At 37.8% G+C, this 19,952-nt stretch overlaps 1 protein-coding gene across 8 annotated transcripts in view; it reads right to left on the reverse strand.

Annotated features, from left to right (window-relative positions):
* Positions 1-282: 282 nt before the first annotated feature.
* Positions 283-19,952, reverse strand: part of LOC136881241 (signal-induced proliferation-associated 1-like protein 2) — a 697,164-nt gene continuing 677,494 nt past the window's right edge. For 3 of the 8 annotated variants that reach the window (XM_068229254.1, XM_068229251.1, XM_067153984.2), the window contains exons 18-22: positions 18,613-18,763; positions 16,048-16,331; positions 14,214-14,506; positions 4,663-4,920; positions 285-1,354 (exon numbers count right to left, since the gene is read on the reverse strand). In XM_068229254.1, the coding sequence (XP_068085355.1) occupies positions 1,132-1,354; positions 4,663-4,920; positions 14,214-14,506; positions 16,048-16,331; positions 18,613-18,763 (1,209 nt within the window). In that variant the 3' untranslated portion in view covers positions 285-1,131. Of the gene's footprint in view, positions 1,355-4,662; positions 4,921-14,213; positions 14,507-16,047; positions 16,332-18,612; positions 18,764-19,952 lie in introns of all 8 variants that reach the window. The other 5 variants (XM_068229258.1, XM_068229256.1, XM_068229257.1 and 2 more) reach the window with 3 other exon arrangements.

Below are 19,952 nucleotides of genomic sequence, written 5' to 3' on the forward strand. Positions count from 1 at the left end.
AGGATCTGAAGGAAATAGGCCTTACAACAGAAGACACCAAAAATAAGATAAAATTGAATACAAAACTCAAGAATACAAACCTCCGCTTTACCCTTACACAAAACAAACCAACAACACGCACATTTTCAACTGAGGAAAGGGCACGAAGATCGGAGCGTCTGAAGAAGTACTGGGAGGACCGCAAAGCCCGAACAATCCCTTCAAAGAGACCTGAACGACGGACTGACTAAAGTGATCCTATGTGGTCATAAAAGAAGAAGAAGAAGAAGAAGAAATAAATAAATAAATAAATAAATAAATAAATAAATACCTAAATGAATAAGTGCAAGTGCAACTGGAACAAATTAGTTAATGACCGAGTTAAAGTCTCTACTACTGGTCATGTTGTTATTGTGCCCACAAAAATCAATTTATTACGGTCACTACACTCCCATGGTGCTGAGAGGTTCAGTGTCTATATTCCTAAAGACTCAACTTCTCACTATTATATCACTTACAGAACTGTAATCTGTATTTACTTTAGATAGAAAACTTTGTTTCATATATGAACATTTTATTGATTCCTTTTTTTTTTTTTTTTTCAATTTCCAAAACACAATTGTCGTTATTAATTTACATGGTATATTTTGGTATAATTTGTCGTATATCAATCTCTGATATGGAGAAAGTATTAAGAGAAAATAAATATTTTAATATACACAGTAGGCAGTAAGAATTTTGTTTAGAAGTATTGGAAAATTCTCATGAATTGAGTAACATCAGTCTCGGAAGTCTTCATGTCTCCGTTTCCATTCAACTCAAGAGATATTTAGTTCTTGTAGTAACTACAACAGGATAAAGAGAAACAGTAGTCATGCACCTTGATAGCGAACACGGCACAATAAAGGAAACATTGATGGACAGATTAAAGGTACATAACACTAAGTCACAGTCCAGCAGAGGCAATACATTAAGTCCAATATACAAAATTCTATGATGAAGTTTCTGTGATATAATAGCTCAATCACACACATTCACTCATTTGTAATTGATCAGTGGTCTGTGAAATGAACACACGCACACACATACGCAGTCACTGAAACACGTTCGCTGCACTAGTGATTATTTACCGACAGTACCACATATAAATGTTCACTGGCGATCGATGGTCTGGAAGAACCACTCTGTAAATCGCCTCAATTGCTGCGCTGCTGCCTGAGACTCTTCTTGAAGACGTCGATTCTCGTCTCTGAGCCGGCGAACTTCCTCTTCAAGTGACAGGCGACGTCTTGTTTCTCGAGCTACCCGAGACTCCAGCTGTACTACATGGCTTTGAAGGTCAGACATGCGTCGCCCGCTACTACCATTACTGCTGCTGGAATTAATATGGTATACTCTCATTAGCAAACAAAGACACATACAAATACACAAATAATCAGTAAGGCTCATTATGAATTAGTTAGTAAATGTAGATTTTAAAGGCTGTTAATTGGCTGAATCTAGTCGTTAATGGAAGTGTCCCTTTATTCAGCCTCTTGTTCCCTGTCCCGAGAAAAATGCACTTGGGATGCCAAATACCTTTTTTAAATGGTGTACTCTATTTCTCTATATTATTTTTAAAAAAAGATGTTTGTAGAAGTGAAGTGGCAGAAGAATTGAAAGAACATATTTCCTATAAAAAGAGCATGTTTTTTATGTCTGCTATGTTGAAATTTTTTTTAAGAAATCATAGAAGCTGAATTTGAAGAAACAGTTAACAGCTTCTATGATAATTTCTTTTAATATATAAAATCAAAAATTGAACACTGAAAGGAATGTGGTGTCAAAAGTAGAGATAGATGACTGAACCATTATGAAAAATAAAGAAATTAATATTAGGAACATATTCCAGATTGTGAGTTTTGTGCTGGGAATACCTGCCACCAATACGTCATCAGAAAGGGATTTTCACTGATGAATTCTATTTGGTCTGACAATGTGAGAAATGATATTTCAATTCAAACTGTAAATTACAAAACATTTCAAAAATGCCTCTTTCATAGATTTCCATAATAGTTTCCTGAAGGAAAGGCCAACAGAATAGAGAGAATTCATTCATGGTGTGCCATACATTGTAGTTTATCTTACTGGAGAACGTTAAAAGAAATTTTAGTTATTATGGAACAAGTTCAGAATCCAGTGACATGTATAGGAATTAACCAACTTTAAAAGCCTAACCTATCCTGGTTGTAATATAATGTCGACAATGGCTTAAGTCAAGTGTCCCTGCTACATAGGTAGTATTTATTATTTTATTGTAAATACCAGTAAAACACAGCACTTGTTGCTCAATGTATAAATGCATAGCAATAATAAAGATAACATTTTGATTCGTATCAATGTTTTTTTTATTTGTTTTTTTTAAATCTGGTAGCCCTAATCTAGTGTGTAATGTTAGCTAACATGTTGTCATCCTCAGTCCCTTTTAAAAGACACTCAGAAGTTGTCATGTTCTTTTTGTTCCTTCATGTAAGAAACTTGAGACATCTTAATCAGCTCTCTGTATTTAGAATATGTGTGATTTTATCTGAAGACCTGTATCAATGTAGTGTCTGTACTGGTGTATTTATAACTAACTGGGGCTTGGATTGGATTGAAAGTAACTAGGGGATTAAGGCATTTGGTTGATCAGGATGAGGATAGGGATTGAAAGACTGGTGCTTACAGGTACTACAAGCACTATAGCGCAGGTGGTCACACAGGGCATTTCGCCAAATGGGCGTACAATACAGCAGACAGGCAGGTAGAGGTAGCGTGTTACTTACAGTCAAGGTTGTCTCGTGGCAGTTAGCCAAATACCACTGACAGCTGGTATTGTAAATGTGGATATGACAGAGAAGAGATCGGGTACCAGTGAAAGTTGTTGGTTTTTTTCTTTATGTCGCACCAACACAAATAGGTCTTTTGACAGTGATGGGATAGGAAAGGGCTAGAAGCAGAAGGAAGCAACTGTGGCCTTGATTAAAGTACAGCCCCAGCATTTGCCAGTGAAAGTATAGTAACACAAGAATTCCTATGGAAAGAACAATAGCTTTTTGTGCAAATTGGAAAATGTGCCAAATGTTTAGTATGTGGTGGGCTATTTGTCCTATCTAAAAAATATATTGCTGAGTGGCCCTAAAATTCCAAACATGTTCGGACAGATAGTGTAGTGGGAGATGAGTGTTTGCGACCAACTGCAACAATGAAGTAAGCTGTTTTATTCGAACATAATTTAACATCGGCATCATCATAATCTGTTACTGTGCAGCTGTGCAGTCTTATTTACAGGATATTGAAGCTACAAATGATGTGCAATGATGGCCAGATACAAAATCACTCACATAATTATTCTCTACAATAGTACCAACCAAACTTGTGTAATTTATAATGATGTTACAAAGAAATTTATGTTCAAACATCACACTGGGATTCAATGCTGGAACTGTAACCCTGAACCCCACCCATTTCCAGAAAGCCTGCTCTAATCACATTTCTTGACCAGCAGAAACTGGGCACGCCCAATTTTCTGCCCATTTGATTTATCTCTACAGAATTATGGTATTATCAGGTAAAACTCCACATTTACAGTATATTTCATTTTTATTCTTATCAGAATAACATTGTTTTAGTAAAATGGAACATGTTTCATCCCACGGGGAAATCCACAGCTATTATAGCAGGACAAAGTATTCACCATATAAAACAAGAATACATTAAAATTCACACGTTAAAAAGCACTGGGAACTTCTTGATGTCCTCCCCTGGAGGGAGAGGTGGTCCTCTTAGATGGTGACGCCATCCCTCAGGCCAGGAGATTCGTTACGGTGAAGGAGATGTGCAGAGAAGGTGAGCGGGTTGGCGGCTGTGGCCTAGACTAGGAACTGTCCCAGCATTTGCTTTAGTGCAGGAGAATGGAAAATCACGGAGAACCATTCTCAGGACAGTCGACGGTGGGGACCAGCCCCTCTTTGTCTCCCGAATGCAGAGATGTAGAGCCACGGCAGAGCTGCGACCATCCCTCCTCTGGTCGGTCGGCGTGCAGAGCCATCGCACCAGCCGAAGCCCACTCTGCAACCGCCGACCTTGATATGTTATGTCCAAAGCTAATTAAAAACATAACCATTGTCAACTTGCATTTGGTATTAAGGCATTGGACATAATACATCCAGGGCTTTTTAACGTGCGAATTCTAATGTATCCTTGTTTTATATTGTGAAAATACTTTGCCCTAATGGAATGGCTGAAGATGTCCCATTGGGATGAAAGATGCTCCATTTTACTAAAATAATGTTATTCTGATAAGAATAAAAACATGTACTGTAAAGGTAGAATTTTACCTGATAATACCGTAATGCTGTTAAGGTGACAACACAGGTTTTAAATATGAGATTAATCTCTTGTAATGATCTTCCCTACACCAAAGTGCTAGAAAATAGGCCAATGGGCTGATCAGATCCCTTCTGATAGAAAAGGGTTCATGAATCATAATGCGTGTGATGACCCAGGAGATTGAGGAGAGTGTGAGTAGCGAGTGTAGATGATGTTTCCAATACAGGTTGAGTAGGAAAAGTGGAGGAAGACATTTGGGGGCTGGAAGATAAGATCTGCCAGATATGAAAGATTGATGATAACAAGATGGAAGAGACTAAATAGAATACTCACTTGCTTGTTGGACTGGTCTCCAGGGCAATACGCTCAGCAACATCATCCTCCCATGGCCCGAGCGTTTCCCCATTTCTCGCTGCCTCAGGAACCTGCAGCATAGCACGAGTGGCTGTATCCACCAAACTAGGCCAGTCCATTTCACGGGCGTCAGGTAGTGGCAGAGGTTCTGCCAACTTTGAGCCAGGAGATTTGGTCACTCGTGGAGACAGCCTGCAATACAAGGTTATGGTCTCAGGCATCAGGGCCACAGCACGACTGAAAGAAAAATGCATTAAAGATGTAGATGTAACCTGAGAGGAAGATTTTGTTCTAAAAGCCTATGAAAAAAAATTATATACAATTTTGAATTATAGGCATCCACCAAAACTATAAAATGTTTTGAACAGCCCACTGCCCAAATAAAAAATCTATATATACAAAAATGAATGTTTGTATGTATGTCTTGAATGGACTCAAACACTACTGGAGCAATCTGGCTGAAAATTTCACAATTTGTTCTGGGAAAGTTTAGGAAGTGTTTTGAATGAAATCTGATGGGTAGTTCGGCATAGGGGGTGAGAAGGTTGAGAAAAAGGAAATAGAGGAAGGTAAGTAAAGCGTATGACAAGTCCGATCAGCAGGTTGCCTAACCAACAGTATGTGAAGATTATGATGTGTTTCTTAAAACTTATCTTCTTTTCCTATAAACAGTATATAAAAATAAAAAGTCCAAGCTCAGTCCCCATGGCATAGGGGGTGAGAAGGAGTGAAGTAAGAAAATTTCTAACATGACAGATTATGGGTGAATGTGTGTGTGTATGTTTCAGCATAGCTCTCAACCAAACTAGATACACATATAACTTACTATCTGGAAAAATTACTGTAGGGGCAAGAAAGCCGTAGCACCCCTAAAGGAAGGGGTGAAATATAAAAATCCGAAAAATGACCGATATTAGTGGCGAGTTCATAGTCTTTGTGGTAGCTGAGATGAACCGTGACACTCTGGATACCGTTTGAGCCAAAGTTTATTCCCAATCGGGATGGGGGTTAGAAGGGGTGAAAGGAATGTCCAAAATGACCCAGATCATGCAAGTACGTGTGAATGTTCCAGCATAGCTCTCAACCAAACATGATACTCATATGACTTATTGTCTGGGAAAGAAAACTGTAGGGTAAAACACTCCTACGGGCAGGGATGGAAAGGGGGTGAAATATTAAAATAATAGAAAATGACCAATATTAAAAGTGAAAACGATGTATGTTAGTAAATACAGTTTTTCTTTTTCATTTAATTAAATGGTTTAGAAACATCTAACGCGGTTGAATTAATAAACACGGGCGAAGCCATGGGTACCAGTAAAAATGAAACAAGACAAATACACTCCAATAACCACTTTAAACTCGATCCAAGCTAAATAGACCGCCAGTGCTGCCCTAGAACTCAATTTACTTGAAATGTGTTTGTTTGTTTGTTTGTTTGTTTGTTTGTTACTGTGATCTGTTTGCTATATTTTTTAAAAATTTATTTGTTTATGTGTAGTCAACAGTGGCAAATAGTTTATTTTCAGTTCTGTTATGCATCATAGCTTCCACACGTGACTGTAGGATGTGTCCCGAGGAAATCCTTCCAATTTTGGCGGAGATTAATTCGGATGTGTATTTCAGCAGTGGTGAAAGTGATGTAGGGGAAGTTGAGGAAATTGTGGAAAGTGATTAGTGATGATGAAGTACCAGCCACGGGATAGGGAGAGAATTGGTTGTGAAGTCGATGAGCCTTTCACATGGTCTGATGATGAGATTGCGGCTGCAGCCGAACCCAGGTATATCGAATACTAATTTGACTCCAGAATCCTCAGAACCAGACTATTTTTAAAGGAGGTTATAGATGAAACTAACCAATTTTATAAACAAGCAGTAGAGGGTAAGCCAAACAGTCCAGCACCGAGAGTGCACAATCTTGTCTGAGAATGCAGCAGTGAAAAGATTAAGAGCCATACCCTGCCAAGGCAACTGCTACCCAGCCAGATAGCTTATAGATACTGAAGTTTTTTGTCAGCATGATGATATCCTCAGTCATATTACTAGGCTTTCTTGACTGGGTCCGCTGTCTCTATATCAAATAGCCCCTCATTTGAACTAGCATGGCAGAGCGAAACCTGTTCTGATCCTCAGGCTTCTAGGTATCCCTAAAGCAGAGGCCTGGTGTCCAATTAAACTACAGGACCTAAATTGCAATCCACCCTTTGTAAAACTGTTTGACAAGGATGAAGTGAATGAATAAGAGTAAAAAGTTCTCATCTTCATATTTACCATATATGCAGTAAAACCTCGTTAAGACGTTTCTGCAGGGGAAAACAAAAACAAACGTATTAAGCGAGAAAACGTACTACTGAATACATAAATGAAAACTATCCAACAGGGATATGGAAACACTAGATAAGATTTTTTTTTTCTGTAATGAGGGCATTTTACGTTGTGTTTCTGCAGGTACAGTGAAAACTTATCAACCATTTTTAAAGATGAGAAGAAAGTATTAAGAGGTGTTAAAAACACAAGAGAACAAATGTGAGAACCTTTTCTGCGGAGGCTTATAAAATAACAAGTGCAACGAAAGGTATGAAGAACACCAAACAACGAATATGAAAATGTGCATGGAGGCCAATAAAAATATCAAAGTATTATTGCAGATCACACTCTTTCTAAAACAAATGTTAGTAGAAACTTTTTATTTTGGACCAGTGAGTTATTAAACATTATTTTCTGACCACACTCTTAGACACTGAACCGGAGGTTACACTCGAGGAATAATTTTGGGCACCATTTTTAATAAACTTCGATCCACTCAAGTGATCGAGCCGAAACTAGAAGGTGCGAGTTCAACATTCGCGACCTAGGCACGCTTTAAGATGCGCACGCCAGTCCACTTTCAGACAGATTTTAATTTTGTCTTCATTAGTAAGGAATTTCATGGCCTTTCCCATATCCATAACTAGGCTATCATAAGACAAATATACAACACACTACTCAATGTCACACGATTATGTTCCTAATTCAGACAAAGGCTACTGTACCACATGACAAATTCGCTACATTTCACTGTACCACTCAACACAAAATAAACTTCTAACATTTGAATGGAATGCAAAACACAAGCACAAATAGGCTCACTGTGTTATTCATCAATCTTGCTGCTAACCGGCAAGCAAAACTGAACTTTCCTGGGGCTGACAGCTTGCTTCCCAGAGGTGCAACTTATCCTGTGAAGTTCAAGAATTCAAGGCCTTTTCCCGTAATCACACAATTGTGGGGCAATGGCTCTTACCTGAGTTGGAAATCACGTTTCTGTCACAAGGGATGACAAATAACATTTTCAGGGCTAGGAATAATTTGATCGTACTTAGCGGTAATAGCAAAAATTCGTGACGTGATAAGTGACTTATTTTTATATACATTTAATACGATGAGAATCGGGACTTTGAATTTACGACATGCTAAGTGGGAAAACGTGTTAATGAGGAAGGCACTAACGAGGTTTCACTGTATTTCCGAACATAAGTATAAGGCACACCTTAAATACAGAGATGTCGAAAGCGAGAAAGTAACAAGCAGAACGTGAAAATATTTTAGTATTATGTAAAATGTTTTATGTTCAATCTTCTGTTTGCTATCATCCTGACTGTCTCTAGCAAGCATATATTGTTGAATGCAAGGCTTATGAACAACAACATGAATTATCATTATATTTGCCAATAATAGAAAAGATAATTTATCGAGTTTGTACAGTCGCATGGTATTGTATTAATTCCTCAAAGGTATATTTTTCTCAGAAACAGCTGAACCTATAGATATAATGTTTGTTGTGGGTATCTGCAGGGTTTGCATCTACATGAGAGGTAATTTAAAATTGTCTGATAAAATAATAAATGTGAGAAACATACAATATCATGTGCTCATTCTTTAGGTAGCTTGTCATAGATACAGTAAAACCTCATTTATCCAGCCCTCATTGATCCGGATCTCTGGATAATCTGTATCAGATTTGTAGACATATTTTAAAATTTACTGTTCACATTAGATAATACTTTTTTAACTATGATCGCAAGAATGTAACTATAAGTACGCCCAATATTCTTTTTTTTTTTTTTTTTTTGCTAGTTGCTTTACGTCGCACCGACACAGATAGGTCTTATGGCGACGATGGGACAGGAAAGGCCTAGGAGTTGGAAGGAAGCGGCCGTGGCCTTAATTAAGGTACAGCCCCAGCATTTGCCTGGTGTGAAAATGGGAAACCACAGAAAACCATCTTCAGGGCTGCCGATCGTGGGGCTCGAACCCACGATCTCCCGGATGAAAATTCACAGCCACGCGCCTCTACGCGCACGGCCAACTCACCGGGTAGCCCAATATTCGCCTTTTAGTTTGACTCAATGTACAGTTCCTGCATAGATTGCAGAATTGTTATGGTAATACTGTACTGTAAAGTGCTTTTTGTTTAGTTTAAGAAAGATTTACTAGTGTCACAGGGCGCAGACGCGGTATGATAGTGGCTACGGCACTATGACGGAAGAAGAAATTGTAGCGACATGCACATCAAAAATAGACAATGAGAAAGAAGATGACGTGGACGAGGAGGGAGTGATAACACCGCAACAGTGGACGACACGAGCAGATGCTGTGCACTACATCATGGCATACTTGGAGCATTAGCCCAACACCACTCCAGCTGAACTATTAATGATAAAGCGTTTGCATGACCGTGGTTCATTCAAATTTAACGAGGTTTCACACAAATGCCACACGTGTTTGGAAAAGAAGACAGTGGACCAATTCTTTGTTAAGAAATGATGTGATTTTACGTGATTAAGACATTAGTCTTTCAAACAATGCTATGTATACCATTTTGTTACAAAACATAGCTTTTTATAGTCATAAAAGAAGTTCAGAGGTTTGGGTCTAGTACAAGAGTCTTGGTAGGCTTACCTTCAAAAGTGTAATATTATTAGTTTATTGATCTGTAAAAAACCCCCTTTGAAAATCTTAAGGCCTCCAGAAGAAGAACTTAAAGGATTATGTAATCATCTGGGCCTCCTCTGTCCAACAGAGTATCGTAAATCAGCTTCTAGGAACCTAAGGGAAAAACTTTGTCAGAGGGAGTATGACATTTGGAAAGCATTGCCTGTAAAGTGCAAAAGGATCGAATTATACCGCGAGGTCACCAAAGCTAATAATTGGATTGCCAACAAGTCAGGACTTTCTACCTCTGAATGAGTTACCTGTTTGAAAATGAATGGCAATGTTGTGGCAATAAGAGTAGTTCCCAGTCAGTCCTTGGATGGTTCCCGGTGCAGATATGGATGCCCGGAGAATGAAACCCTTGCTCACGTTCAAGGGCAATGTGACCATGGTTTATTATTCAGGAATGCTCGACACCATCAAGTAATTTAAAGATAAAAATTTCATAATGTTCCGTATTGAAATGTATCACAATGAAATTGAAATAATAAATAAGGTAGTTCAACCTATTCAATACAAATAAATATGAAATGTAGTATTACATTCCTATTTAATTAAAAGCGGAAGCGGTACCGGTTTCGACCCTAATCTGGGTCATCATCAGCCGAATAAAATGCAAAAAACAATGCATAGGTAAATAAGAAATTAAAGAGTGAGTCTTTCACAAAAACAGTTGAAGAGGCAAAATATGTTAATGGGGATTGGCACTGTGCAATTTTAAATCGTAAAATCTAGAAGAAGTAGAAAGTCACTTATAAGAAGTAAGGCGCGATCTTCTGAATAGTAGCACAACACACGCAAATTTCAGCACTGTCTCATAATGTTTACAAGAAGAGGTGAAAAGTTAAATGAGCCAGCAAATGAGGCGCGAAGTGTTGCGCTGATCTTCAGGAGCTAGCAATTTGCTTCAATCAAGCGACTCGTCTTCGACTTCTAAACAACTGGGACTTCATATTCATTAATTTTTTTTTTGCTAGTTGCTTTACGTCGCACCGACACAGATAGGTCTTAAGGCGACGATAGGACAGGGAAGGGCTAGGAGTTGGAATGAAGCGGCCGTGGCCTTAATTAAGGTACAGCCCCAGCATTTGCCTGGTGTGAAAATGGGAAACCACGGAAAACCATTTTCAGGGCTGCCGACAGTGGGGTTCGAACCTACTATCACCCGAATACTGGATACTGCCCGCACTTAAGCGACTGCAGCTATCGAGCTCGGTTCATTAATTATATTGTGACTTCATGCCTCATTCGCTGGCTCATTTAACTTTTCACCTCTTCTTGTAAACATTATGAGACAGTGCTGAAATTTGCATATGTTGTGCTACTATTCAGAAGCTCGCGCCTTACTTCTTATAAGTGACTGACTTTCTACTTCTTCTAGATTTTACGATTTAAAATTGCACAGTGCCAATCCCCATTAACATATTTTGCCTCTTCAACTGTTTTTGTGAAAGACTCACTCTTTAATTTCTTATTTACCTATGCATTGTTTTTTGCATTTTATTCAGCAGATGATGACCCAGATTAGGGTCGAAACTGGTACCGCTTCCGCTTTTAATTAAATAGGAATGTAATACTACATTTCATATTTATTTGTATTGAATAGGTTGAACTACCTTATTTATTATTTATATTTCAATTTCACCATCAAGTAAGGAAACTAATAGCAACAGCACTGAAAGACAAATAGTGGGAAGTTGAGGAGGAAGTATCCTGTATTACAACAAACAGCTCCAATAGACGAATAGACATTTTGGCATATTAAAAGGTCACCAGAAATGGATTCATTTTAGACTCAACAATTAGATTTGAAATGGGAAGAAATCAGCCAGAAGAAGTAAATGCTAAAAAGAAGAACATATATGAGCCAACAATTGGATATTTCAAGGAAAAATATAATCTGAAACATCAAGAAATAACAGGACTTCCAACAGGGTATCGCGGTGTTATTCCGAAATTTTTTTAATCATTTCGGAAGAAATTTGGTTTACCACAATCTTTATGAGACAAAATTGTCACAGTGCTGCTGAAGAAATCATGCCAAATTTTAGTTGATCACCTACATAAATGAAAATTTGCTCATTGTAAATATATATATTGAGAGTACTGTATACTGAGTCCAGTGGGACTACCTCCAATGGGAGACAGTTTTCAAATAAAAACTTTTTTTAGGATTTTGTTTTGCTTATTATCCATATAACCCAGATTATCCATATTTTCTATTGTCCAGTTTGCCTTTGGTCCCAGTTAGTCCTGATAAACGAGGTTTTACTGTACCAACTAAGTGAACGTCATTCACTGTGTGTTTCAAAATAAAAGTTATCTTACATGCCAAATAAATATGGAAACCGACATGCTAGTTCTATGTTCTGTGTTACAAAAATAAACGTCCGTCAACCAAGACTTAAGCATGATGCTTTGTTTTATTGCAACAAAAATAGCCTGATGCAGCTCTTGTAAGGAAGACCCTCCAACGAGAGTGGGCTGCATCTGCCAAGTATCGGAAACTGCATATTACCGTGGTGGAGAATAGTGCTGTGTATGAGGTACAGGAATGTTGGGGACCACACAAACACCCAGTCTCTGAGCCAAGGGTATTAACCATTTAAGATTAAAATACCGGCCCAGTCAGGAATCGAACCTAGTGCCCTCTACACCGAAGGCCAGTATGCTGACCATTCAGCCAAGGAATTGGACAACAGAACATTATTCAGAGGGCGAACAAAAGGATGTGTCCCAAAATCGAAGCACAAGCTGTCACATGTTCAACTGTTGCACATGTGAACTAATATTACCATATATTGTCTATGTGAATATGTACATCAGTTTGAGAATGCTCACTTTGTATGCATATATAAGGCACATCCCACTTTTGAGCAGCCAATAACTGGATCAAAGGGACAGCTTGCATTCGGAGATGTATGGTACCTGAGGTGATGGTAGATTTTTTCAAGAGAAGCTAGATGAATGTAGCTTTTCAATGACATGCCACCTCCCCTACTACATTACATCTTTGACAGGGTTTGAAGCAAACCTACACCTCTGCGGATGTGCAGCTAATAGCAGTAAACATTACATTATAGACATGGACACCTAACAGGAAATCAAGCTGTTCTTGTTCTGTTGAACTATTGTTTAAATAACTGTCGAACTTAAATAGGTATTAATTTTTAAAGGTAGCAATAAATGTTTCCTGATTATTATTTGTAATTCAAAATACATGACTCACCTTTCAAATGTTCCTTTCCTGTGATTATGCTAACTAATTAACAGAACTTGTGTATTAATATACAGCTGGTGTGAATGAAACAAAGTATTTATAACAAAATACCCAATAAGTAAAAAATTAAATATGAAGCTTAATTTTTAAACTGGTAGCAATCCACCTTCAACTTTTAATAAAACCGAGTTGTTATTGAAAAATAATAATTTTGGTGGAATTTTTAATTATCAATTATCAGATACAAATGCATCCCCAGAGCAAAGGTATGGGAAGTCATGAAACAGAAAGGATTTGGAAAACAAAATGATCGAGTACATGCAAGCAATGAACAATAATATTGTTGCAGCAGTGTCCATACCTCCGTGGGTAGGAAAGAATGGTTTTGAAACGTAACTGGACAGATGGGGAAGTGTGCTGTCGCCATTGTTGTTCATAATGGTATAGATTGAAACTATGAAGGAGACAAAGGAAAAATATGATGGAGTAGGTAGCTGAAAGTGGTGGTGTTTGCAGATGACACTGCAGTAAGGGAAGCAAATGGAGAGGAAGTACAAGTCAACTGGGCAGAGTGAGCAAGTGAGTGTGTTTGTTTGTTTGCTTGCTTGTTTGTTTGTTTGTTTGTTTGTTTAGCCAAAGAGTGAGATGCTAAATTACACAGTTCTGCAGTGAAATGGATATTTACAATGAAGCAGCACAATGCAAACTTACAAAATATAAATGAAAGAGCAGCAACAAATAAACAATCAACTAATAACAAAAGTAGCAAGAAGAAAATTAAAAATATGACAATAAAAAAATAATGGCAAATGAGAAAATGAGGAAATTTAAAAATCGAAATTAAAATGAAGAGAAGAACTTATAGCCAAGCACAGTGAGATAAATGCTGATATGAAACATCTATAACAATATGACACAGTAAAAAAAAATTACTTTATGTACAATACAGGGAACATCAAAGAGAAGAAAAATGGAACAAAAATAAGAGCAGAAAAAAATCAAGACAACAGTGTTGACTAAAGGAGAAAGAGAGGATGAGTACTGTAAAAATTGGGGAACAAGACCTTGGAATGTTTCAAGTACTCTGGTGGAAGCGAACTGATGTAGGATTGGACATTGAGATCAGTAAAGTATACAACAGGGAAATGCCTTTTATCTCAGTGTGAGGAACTTGATCTAGAAGAAGGAAGTGTTGAAGGAGGCGATGTATAAGATGTATTACTGCCCCATGCTGACATACGCAGCAGGGAAATTTAATACTGATAACTGGCAAATGTCATCAGTATGAAGGCTGGTTCTACTGCTTCATCCGTTTTAAGAATAGAAATGTTCGTACCTCTCTTCTTTACTGAGTTTATTCTCACTTGGAGCAGGACTTGAGGCAGTGCTAGCATTGGAGATCACAGTTGCTGGACGAGCCATGGTGAGGATCACTTCTCCACGTTCATTGCTGCTAACACTGTTGGAATGCTGATCTACCTGAGTCGTTGGTAGGACACTCAGCCCAGTGTTATTGCTGCTGCACAGATTCTCACGGGATCTTGAACGAACAGACCCATCCGACGTATGAAGACCGTTTGAATTACTACTGCTATGTACTTTACCAACAGGAGTACTCCCATGATTGTCCTGAAAAAAAAAAAAAAAATTGATATTACTTCATTAACATATAAAGACTGTTTTAATGTTTCAACAGTGTTCTACTGCTATAACTGTAACATAATAGTACAAAAAGTCAAGGGATGCTCAAAAAGATAACTAAACTTAAAAAATACCACACAAATGCGAAGTCAGCGAGTTCTGGTAAGAAGTGCTCTATAGTGGTATCCTTCCTAAGTAACTAGATATTTGCTGTGTATTTCTAGAATATTTAGTTACGGTAACACTTAACAGCTATAAGTTTGAGTGTGTTGAGTATGTGTTATGGTTGTTGAGATGTCTGAATATTACAAGCAACATATCAACATACCAAATGATGAAAACAAAAGTGTAATCATCATGATAATGTAGAAAAAATTCTCCAAGACCAAAGAAAGCATGACAGGTCAGGTAAAACAAGCGTTCACCATGACAGTGTGCCAGCTCATGCTTCGCTGTTGGTTCATGAATTTTAGACAATCACAAAGACAACTGTGATCCCTCATCCAAAACTCACCTGACCTAGCGCCGGCAGACTTTGTACTATTTCCCAAACTGAAATTCAACCTGAAAGGATGAGGATTTCAGTCAATTGAACAGATCGATCACAAATTGCAGGAAGAACTATGTGTGACTGCCCAAATTGTTACCAGAACTGCTTCCGTAAGTGGAAACAACATTGTATTAATGGAGGAGCAGAGTACTTCAAAAAAGACAAAGCCGACTACGCTGCAGGTAAGCTCTCACCCAAAAAGTTATTTTCAAACTGTGGTTACATTTTAACAGGCCTCATATTTAGCACCATAGATTCAAGTAAATATGTATAGCATAAGAAAAAAAATAATTGATTCTCAACAATAATTCTACAAGAGAATGAAATACTGTAATGATAATTTATATAAAAGAATATTTTTGTCACTCCTGTTTTGATTTGGGACCAAAAAAATAGCATATGTAAATTATTCCATATTCATGGATAAACCTAACCTAACCCCACAGCACTACAGCCCTGAAGGGTCTTGGCCTACCAAGCGAGCGCTGCTCAGTCCAAAGGCCTGAAGATTACGAGGTGTGTCATATAGTCAGCATGAGGAATCCTCTTGGCCATTATTCTTGGCTTTCTAGACCAGATATTCATGGATAATCAGGATTAAATTAAGGAATCTTACTTGACAGAAAATATACACATGGACACTAAATTAGTCTTTTATTTATTGTTGCAATTCATAGACTACCAATTCATTAGCAAACAGTGGAGAAATAAAGAGAATGTTATTTGAAATGACTCAGCTCTCGATGCTCTGTTTACATCAATACCCTTGATTCACATTTACTGAAAAGAGATCAGAAATATTTTAGGACTTACTACAGTACATACTGTATTAAATAGAAGAAAACAGCACACAACATCTGAATAAATATAATTCTCCATTTCAGACACATGTAAACAAAGAATATAAAATGTATAAGGAAGCAAGTTTCTTATTATTTTCCTAACAATTTTCTATAAGCAGTTAAAACTAATAATTTACCTTTGAATTATTGTTTGAGCCAGCTTCTTCCCGCTCCGTCATGTAATCAGGATTAATGAGCCTCATCAAATCCTCTTGCAACGTACTCGATGTCAGATTGGCACTATTCCGATTAGTTGCTGAACGAGGCGTAACACCAGGCCGTAGTCTTGCCTCACCCGTGTCTCTATTTGCTGGGCGTGGACTCTGATTCCGACTGCTTCCACTTGAAGGAGTCAGAGTACCAGCGTGGTGTTTCCTCCGCAGCCGAGGGGACACATTGCTGCTGCCAGCTGACAACTCATCTGTGAGTCATGAAACCACAAAAAGGCAAGAACTATAAAATATTTATAAAATTTATGAATATTTTTTTACAATCTAAAATGGAGCAGAAATGTGTACTACTAATTTCAGAGAGGAAAGCAGGATCCAGGGAGTGAAAATTTAAGTTTTTGAGAAACATGCTAAGAAAACAACGAAGGATCATATAAAGAACACCAAGGTACAAAATGATGAATGAACAGAGACTGATAGACTGAAGTGTTCTGATCAGGTCATCAGAAAGGAAAAAAGAAGCCAGCAACAATGCTCGAATATGAGGTGACTGAAGCACGATCAAGGGGTAAGGAAAAGGTAACGAATAAAAAGAGAAGAGGCAAGGGAGAGAACAGGTGTAGACTGATTGAGATTATTCATATAGGAATGAGGAAAGAATAGGCAGAAATGGAAGTCACTGATCAATTACCCTGCCCAAATAAGGGCTGAGTAATAAGAACGGAAGAAGAGGACAAAAATAAAATTTCTGAAACTGTTATTACCTTTCATTCACTGCATTCGGAGGGGGATTGTGGATCGAAATATCATCAGCAGCCTTGATGATGAATTTCTGTGACTTCATATTTTCATGCCCAGCCAATAACAAATATGAGGACATAAATATGCAAAAGCTGCCAAGTCCAGTTTCTGACATTTTGAAGCTGTATACGCCACTATGTGCGCAAAGTTTCAAGCAATAACCGCCAAGTCCTTAGGAGCCAATGAAACTGCTCATCTGTCTCACGTGACATAGTATATAGGTTTCATTTCATAGATGTTTATCAGGTCGTAAGATCACATACTTTTGTTTGAATTATCAAGAAATATATTAAAAACATGGAAGACTGTTCTATTAAAATAATTCCATGTCAAATAAAGAGAAAAATACTGAGAAAAACAAGCAGTGGAGTTATAGTTCAGGGTGAAGCACATTACCGCACTGATCTATGTATCCCTAAAAGTATTCTGAAGAAGTGAAAGAGATTAGGAAACACTACTCTTAATATTCTTCCAAATGGTGTTCAAGTGAAAGACGAAAAGCGCACAGACATAGACAAACTGCTGAAAAAGCAATGGAATGGAATGGAATAGCAAGAATTGGAGAGTCTCAAATTCTACAAGGACCTCATCGATGCTTCCAGTGAAACTCTACCTGAATTAGCAGAAGATGAGCCTGCCTGTGCAGGGAATGGGAGTGAATGTGTGCCTGATCTGAGAGTTTAAAACAATGTGAATGTTTTTTGATTGTCAAGATCTATTTGGTGAACCATAACTAATTCAATTAAACATTAGTCTTGAGTCTACCCCTGTAAAACGCTTTCTATTATTGAAATATTTGTTTGTTAACACAAAATACTTGATTGCAGAGACTTAGCTCCTCATTCATCTTCATGACAGAATTCTGAATTGATGATTACTATCACGTTCCAACCAAAACCCTCCAAGTTCAAAATAAATTGACATTTACAGCAAAAATAATAGGTATATGTTTATTTTTCTTTGCTCCTATTATTCCCAAACTCCTTACATATCTCTTGTCCAATGCAAGCACAATAAGAACAAATTTTAAAGCAGAGGCACGTTTTTCTCAATTTCTGAAAATTTCGTCAATATGGACTTGGCGGCTTTTGCATCTTATGTCCTCATATCTTCTATAATGCTAAAACAATCTATATTTGATGTTTGGTGACATAAATTACTATGTCACAATAGCAATTTTGTAATATGCTATGATCAAGCATTTCTCCCTCAATCTTGTGTTTCAGTTGATCAAGGGAACTATGATACTCCAGCACAATCCTGTCAACTTTTAAGAACTTTCAAACATTTAGTAGCTCTTCAAAAGTTAGCTTTATAGGATTATTTTCAAAACAAAATTAAATTAATTCTATTTCTCTTACTGTATGCTACTGAAATGAATGTGAACAAGCTTGGCTGAAGGTGCAAAAAGTTGCAGCCTTTATTTAGGATTAGCAAAAAATGATAACATACAGTTCATGATTGTAATATTTCAAGAGAAATTTGATAGATAAATGAAACCAAAATCTGAGAAATTACTGCTTAAAACAAATTTATGGCCACATACTCACATGGCCATAATTAAGGTACGTTTGCCTGATGTGAAAATGGGAAATTAAGGAAAACCATCTTCAGGGCTTCCGCGAGTGGGGTTTGAACCCACTATCTCCCAGATGCAAGCTCACAACCGCGCACCCCTAACCACACGGCCAACTCACCCGGTTCAAAAGAAGTGTATGGTACACAACATACCTTCACTAGGTGCACCAACAAGTCTATCACTAGCTGAGCTGGTATCTGTCGAATGACCATCACTCAAAGTTAATCCTCGGACAGGACATTCAGGTGGTAAGCTAGTTGATTTCACTTCATTCGGATGCTGAAGATTGGTAAAATCGGTTATCTGGAAAAAGTAAAAAGAAACAATATTAAAAAACTAGTTGTCACCTAATAGCACTAGTCAACAAGGCTTTTATAACAGATAACAATGGTCTAATTTTAATCATGTGTACATGCTGACCACAAAAATTGACTGCAAAAGTTCCAGCTCACAAAATACGTATCTCCTATAAAATGTGTTATGTTAAAACCAATGAATATAAAACCTGGTTTCTGTCTTTAACGTGGGTCTTTTACAATTTTATAAATAGAAAGGAACAAACAAGTGACAAAGCAAGTCATATACAGGGTGTCCTAGGAGGAAGGGTCAATATTCAGGAATATGACAAGAACAATCATTTGAGGCAAAAAAAAATCATACGGAAATATGCCCTATTCCGAATGACTTCCGAGATAGAACACATTTAATGTACATTTGTTTTTGGGCTAGAGGCGTGCATGTATGTGCCTTACCCACCCAACATCTTCAGCGTTTCGAAATGGGTACAAGTTCGCTGTGTGTAATGTTCGCCATACATATGTTTGTGAGACATTGATACGTGCAGAAAGTCACCGTGTGCTGGTAGTAGGACTACGCTGCACCATTTCAACAACATGTTGCTGTTCCTGTACAGGTTGTTGAATTATACATTCAGAAGAAAAATGGGAACTTGCAAGAATACCTGTTTCACACATCATCATCATCATCATCATCATCATGAATTCCTTCCAGCGAGCCAGGTAGGATGTTTAAGAACGATGTGCCTCCATTTATTACAGTCCTGGTATGCTTCTTTTCTCTCTAGGGCATCCCATGTTTCTCCTCTCATCTCTAGGTCTTCTCTTATCTGATCTAACCACCTTTATCTAGGGCTGGTCTTCATTCTGGAACATTTTTTTTTTTTTTTTTTCTTCAAGATATTTCCTTGGTGTTCAAGTCTCCTGCATTCGCTTAACATGTCCTAGCCACTTCAACCTTGCAACACTCAGCCTTTCTTCCAGGGTCACGTTGACCTGCAGGTCTCTTTGCCTCTTCGTAATGATCATTCCTATTTCTGTCCTTCCACGTTCTCTGTACAGCTGATCTAAGGAACTTCATTTCAACAGCTTGCAGTTGACTTACTTCTCTTTTATGTATGACGCAACTTTCCAGACTATACGTCATGACAGGCAGGAGATAAGTCTTAAAAAGGGTCTGTTCAGCCCTCTGAGGA

This window comes from Anabrus simplex, chromosome 9, assembly GCF_040414725.1.
Source record: "Anabrus simplex isolate iqAnaSimp1 chromosome 9, ASM4041472v1, whole genome shotgun sequence".
Lineage (NCBI taxonomy): Eukaryota > Metazoa > Arthropoda > Insecta > Orthoptera > Tettigoniidae > Anabrus > Anabrus simplex.